Below are 6,194 nucleotides of genomic sequence, written 5' to 3'. Positions count from 1 at the left end.
TTAAGATCCACAGTCCCAGAAGACAGCTCAATGGGTGTGGCTGACTTAGGTTACATGTCCATACCTTGGCTAGGAAACCTCGAATAAAAATCCCCATAAAGCTTTAAACAATGAGGAGAAAGTAATTCTCCAAGAGAAAATGGGCAGTTCTTATTAGATGGAGGAAGAATGAATTCAGAGTGATCAAAAAATCAACCAATGTCCATTTAACATGTGTTCCCACTACCTGGAATGCCTTCCTGTATCCTCTTTGATTAGTTAGTCCTACTCAATTTTCAGCATCCAACCCAGTTGTTCCTTCATTAGAGAAGCCTTCTCTCACCTTCCTGTGGGATCAAAGTTCTCTATTTTGCTATTTCATAACACTATTTCATAGCACTTGCTAGTGTTGTAATTTTACATTTATTGGTGAATATTCTAATGAAATCATCTCTCCCAATAAGCTAGAGAGTCCATGAGAGCAGAACCTGTATCTGTTTGGTTCACTATGTTGTCTCCAGTGCCTAGCACAGGGCCTGGTAAAGCAAAGACACTCAACAGAATTCATTTAATGTAAGAATCAAGGCATATTTTCCCCACTGATATGAATTATGCCACTGTACCCTTAGAAGGCTAACACAGGTAAATTTCTTATTTTTAATTTCAACAGTTTTGGGGGTACAGGTGGTTTTTGGTTACATAGATAAGTTATGTAGTGGTGATTTCTGAGATTTTGGTGCACTTATCACCTGAGCAGTGTACACTGTACCCGTTATGTAATCTTTTATTCCTCACCCCCCTACCAGCCTTCCCTCTGAGTCCCCAAAGTCCATTGTATCATTTTTATACCTTTGCATCCTCATAGCTTAGCTCCCACTTATAAGTGAGAACATACAATGTTTGGTTTTTCCATTCCTGAGTTACTTCACTTAGAATAATGGCCTCCAACTCCATCCAACTTGCTGCAAATGCCATTGTTTTGTTTTATGGCTGAGTAGTATTCCATGGTGTATACATACCACATTCTCTTTATCCACTTGTTGGCTGATGGGCATTTAGGTTGGTTCCATATTTTTGCAATTGTGAATTGTGCTGCTTTAAACATGTGAAACACAGCTAAATTTCTTTTCTTGTCTTGTCTATTTTTGAGATGGAGTCTCGCTGTATCGCCCAGGCTGGAGTGCAGTGGTGCAATCTCGGCTCACTGCAACCTCTGCCTCCCGGGTTCAAGCGATTCTCCTGTCTCAGCCTCCCCAGTAGCTGGGATTACAGGCGTGTACCACCACACCAGGCTAATTTTTGTATTTTTAGTAGAGACGGGTTTCACCATGTTGGTCAGGCTGGTCCTGAACTCCTGACCTCGTGATCCACCCGCCTCGGCCTCCCAAAGTGCTAGGATTACAGGCATGAGCCACTGTGCCCAGCCACAGCTAAATTTCTAAATAAAAATTTTTGTTTCAAATTCATACTTTATTATATACATTTTATCATCTAATCTTTACAAGAATATTCAGGAACCCATTTTCTACATAAAGAAACTGCAGCACAGGGAGCCAGGAAGTTTCTTTAAGATCACATACCTGGTAAATAATCCCTGACAGAGACAAACTCAGGTTCTATCTGATTCCAAAACTCAAGTTCAAAACTACTAAGTGGTACTACCCCTCTGTAACACAAAGACCTTAAAGGTAGAGCTCATTCATCTGTAAAACTGGCTTTCAAGTAAGTTCATTTTCACGCAAATCTAGATATGCCCCATAAAAGTTAGTTCAATTTGTAAAATACTGATCTATGGAGAGAATAAAACTCTGGGCAGATGCAATTTTACAGAGAATTTTAATGCTTACCAAACATCTTGCTTTTTCTCTCATTTATGGTACGTGACTCTGGCATGAGTAAAGGAACAGAGATTGGTGACATCATCATTTAAGGTAACCTGTTCCCTAAATTTCAGTTATAAATTGTATTTATAGATTATAAAAAATATTTCAATTTTCCCAAAAGAGCTTCACTTTTTCAGTGTTTTTTCTGAGTAATAAGGGGATGCTGAAATGACACAAAGAATGGTTTCATTTCCCAGGACTTACTGGAGAAGGGACTGCGGCAGGATCAGCTATTGGGGAACATGGAACTCACTGGGAAAGGAAAAGCAAAACCCACAAATATAAGGAAGAGTGTTTCTTCAGGTCAGCTACAGCAATGAGGCAGCCAAGATGCTTGTGAGGCAACAGTAAGGATAATAAGGCAGTCTCTCATTTTCTCATTTATTGCATGCTGGAGTCTTCAAATCTGCTGAAGATTCAGTGACAGGTAACAGCAACAACTGCTATTTAATGATCATGGTGGTTTTCCCTAAAGGTCTCATTTTGTGGGAGGGGAAGCAAGGGGTGAATGTAAACTGACAGTACCACAGCAGGGAACTAAGTCATCTAATATGTGTTCTAGATACATAACCAGGGTCTGACTGTTGTGGCTTTCTGTATTTAACGTGTAAGAGGTTGTGACAACTCCCGGATCCTTTGAGAACACCGTGCTTTCAAAGCAGCTGGCTTGGTTTTAAAGACATCTGGATCATAATACACAATATGCACAGGAGCCCTGAAATAGGGGAAAAAGAAATCAACCTGAAATAAGATGAACAGAGAAGGCAACTAATGTTTCTCAAGCATCCACTGTATGTTATGTACTATGATATTACCCCATTTTTATTTTCATGACCTCCACTATACAGATGAGGAAATCAAGACTCAGAGAAGTTAAATGAATGATCTATGGACAACACCAGATTTGCATGTCTGTCAGATTCCAAAACCTTTTCTCTTTCCCCAGAAAGTAAATTCAGGAAGTTGCTCAATCTTGAACTTGAGTTTTGGAATCAAACAAGCCTGAGTTTGTATCCCCTATGTATCATTTACCATAACATAATTTGGCAATGTTAAAACAAGCCAGATCGTTCTCTGGTAGACTTAAGAAAATAAAATTTTTGAAGCTGGCCACTCTCAGCACCTTACCACAAAAGAATAATTTTGTCACCAGGATAAAACTTTGATAATGCACTTGATCATATTCTTCTCTTTTCTTTATTTTTTATTTTTTTGTATTGTATTATTTTTTTGAGACAGGGTCTCACTCTGTCACCCAGGTTAGAGTGCAGTAGTGCGATGTGTGCTCACTGCAACCTTCTCCTCCCGGGCTCAAGTGATTTTCCTACCTCGGCCTCCTGAGTAGCTGGGACTACAGACGTGCACCACAACTCCAGCTAATTTTTTTGTATTTTTAGTAGAGACGGGGTTTCACCATGTTGCCCAGTCTGGTCTCAAACTCCTGTACTCAAGTGATCCGCCTGCTTTGGCCTCCCAAAGTGCTGGGATTACAGGTGTGAGCCAATGCACCCAGCCTCTTCTCTTTAATGAACAGAGAATGAGCTTCATTTCATCTGATGGCAAGTTTATTTTTTTAAAGGATAAACACATTATAGCATTTAAAAAATGTCATTATATATGACTAGCATATTTCCTTTTCCCTGAGCTCAAGACTTCCACAACTTTTTCTGCCTCTCCTGGGTTTTGCTAATGATGGTTTAAAAGAGGGATCAGATGTTATCCGTCAAGGTAACAAAATTAATTGAGGCTCAGGCAAGTTAAGAGGTCCTCCAAAAAATAAACAGAAATGAGAGGCAATGTTTTTCTTTGTTAACTATATATTCTTATCTATTTGAATTAGGCCATACAAGTACATGATGCAAAACACTGGAAAAATACAAAAGCCTGTTTACTGAAAAATAAGTCTTCCTCCTATCCCAGTTCCCTAGAACCCCAAAGGCAACCATTGTTACTAGCTTCTTGTATACCCTCTGAGATACTATAGGCATATGCAAACAAATATATGGCCTATGTCTTTTTTTCTTACACAAATTGCAACATATTACATGCTGTGCTCTAGAACTTGTTTCACTTAATAATATATGTTAGATAAATAATTCCATACACATACTGATCGGACTGTCTCCTAGATCTTAAATTTCTTTTTCTTTTTTCCTTTCTCTTTCTTAGAGCCAGGGTCTTACTCTGTTGCCTGGGCTGGAGTGCAGTGTTACAGATCATAGCTCACTGTAGCTTCAAACTCCTGGGTCCAAGCAATGACTTCCTGCCTCAGCCTCCCAAGTTGCTAGAACTACAGGCACATGCCACCACACCTGGCTAATTTTTTGTATTTTTTGAAGAGATGGGGTCTCACTTTGTTGCCTAGGCTGGTGTCAAACTCCTGGGCTCAAGCGATCCTCCCACCTCTGCCTCCCAAAGTGTTGGGATTACAGGTATGAGCCACCATGCCTGGACAATTTTTTAAAGAATTTTTTGTGGAGACGGGGTCTCACTATGTTCCCCAGGGTGGTCTCCAACTCCTAGCCTCAAGCTATCCTCCCACCTTGGTCTCCCAAAGCATTGGGATTACAGGTGTGATCCACCTGCCCCATCCTAGATCTAAGTTGCAATACCTAGTCCACTAACCTTTTAACTGTAGCCTATGTTTAGAATAAGAAGACCATAGATATGTCAATAATAAATGTAATTTGTTAAGTAAGATGCTTTTGAAATTTTTTTTGTATTTCTACAACTCTTTCCATTTGCCTTATTAGGTCAACTTTCTCCCTCTCACCAGAACCCCAGCCTTTCCTGTCCCACTTTAGCCTGAATTTGACATACCTCTTATTTGGATTAGCTAGTTCCTGAATCCTGGGTGATGCTTTGGAATGAGTAGCCGCGTAAGATACTGGCCAGCAGGCATCGCGGTCAGGTAGGTAATCTTGATGAACAGACTTGGACTTCGCTAGAGCTATTGTTCGGGGGCTAGGTTTAGCTAGCATGGCAGCAGGAGTTACCTATAGTGGAAACAAAGAGACACAAAAATATATCCCAAATTTTACATTTCTCTATGTTTACAGCTGTATCCTTACTTAAGTCACAATCATTTCTCTTCTGGATTACTGCAACAGACTCCTAACTGGTCTCTCTGCTTCCATCTTTGCTCCTATACAATGGGGCCTTCCATTACAGTTACTGAGGGAGAGAATGAACATGTAATGAGTATGTTCTGTGAGCCAGACAGTGTTGTAAGCTTTACCTAAATCATTCCCACTCAATCATCACAACAACTTCATGAGCTAAGTACTTCCTAAAGCCCAAATCAGATCATGTCACTACCAGGCTTTAAACCCATCCTGGGCTGGGTGCGTTGGCTGATGCCTGTAATCCTAGCACTTTGGGAGGCCAGGGCTGTTGGATCATGAGGTCAGGAGTCCGAGACCAGCCTGACCAACATGGTGAAACCCCGTCTGTACTAAAAATTCAAAAATCAGCTGGGCGTGGTGGCATGTGCCTGTAATCCCAGCTACTCAGGAGGCTGAGGCAGGAGAATCGCTTGAACCAGGGAGTCGGAGGTTGCAGTGAGCCAAGATTGCACCACTGCACTCCAGCCTGGCAACAGAGTGAGACTCTTGTCTCAAATAAATAAATAAATAAACCCATCCTATTGTTTCCCATTTTGCTAAAAATAATACTTAGGCTGAGCCAAGCACAATGACTTGTGCCTATAATCAATCCCAGAACTTTGGGAGACTGAGGTGAGCAGATCATTTGAGCCCAGGAGTTCAAGACTAGCCTGGGCAAAATGGCAAAACCCCATCTCTAAAAAAAAAAAAAAAAAGAAAGAAAAACAAAAATTAGCTGGTTTACATTCCCACCAACAGTGTAAAAGCATTCCTATTTCTCCACAGCCTTGCCAGCATCTATTGTTTCTTGACTTTTTAATAATCACCATTCTGACTGGTGTGAGATTGCGGTTTTGATTTGCATCTCTCTAATGATCAGTGATGTTGAGTTTCTTTTCATATGTTTGTTGGCCACATAAATGTCTTCTTTTGAGAAGTGTCTGCAGCACTATTCACAATAGCAAATACCTGGAACCAATCCAAATGCTCATCAATGATAGACTGGATAAAGAGAATGTGGTACATACACACCATGGAATACTATGAAGCCATAAAAAAGAATGACATCATATCTTTTGCAAGGATATGGATGGAGCTAGAAGCCATCATCCTCAGCAAACTAACACAGGAACAGAAAACCAAACACTGCATGTTCTCACTCATAAGTAGGAGTTGAACAGTGAGAACACATGACACAGAGAGGGGAACAACACACACTAGGGCCTGT

General features: G+C 40.6%; 1 protein-coding gene across 2 annotated transcripts in view; it reads right to left on the bottom strand.

The window, feature by feature from the left end:
* Positions 1–2,224: 2,224 nt before the first annotated feature.
* The window catches only part of SPMAP2L (sperm microtubule associated protein 2 like), an 83,042-nt gene continuing 79,072 nt past the window's right edge, over positions 2,225–6,194 (bottom strand). For both annotated transcript variants that reach the window (XM_071093409.1, XM_011710734.2), the window contains 2 exons: positions 4,683–4,858; positions 2,225–2,577 (listed from right to left, as the gene is read on the bottom strand). In XM_071093409.1, coding sequence (XP_070949510.1) covers positions 2,463–2,577; positions 4,683–4,858 — 291 coding nt within the window. In that variant the 3' untranslated portion in view covers positions 2,225–2,462. The remainder of the gene's footprint in view (positions 2,578–4,682; positions 4,859–6,194) is intronic.

The sequence above is a fragment of the Macaca nemestrina genome, chromosome 3, assembly GCF_043159975.1.
Source record: "Macaca nemestrina isolate mMacNem1 chromosome 3, mMacNem.hap1, whole genome shotgun sequence".
Classification (NCBI taxonomy): Eukaryota; Metazoa; Chordata; class Mammalia; order Primates; family Cercopithecidae; genus Macaca; species Macaca nemestrina.
The sequence above is the reverse complement of the archived record's forward strand: the minus strand, read 5'-3'. Positions and strand labels throughout refer to the sequence as shown.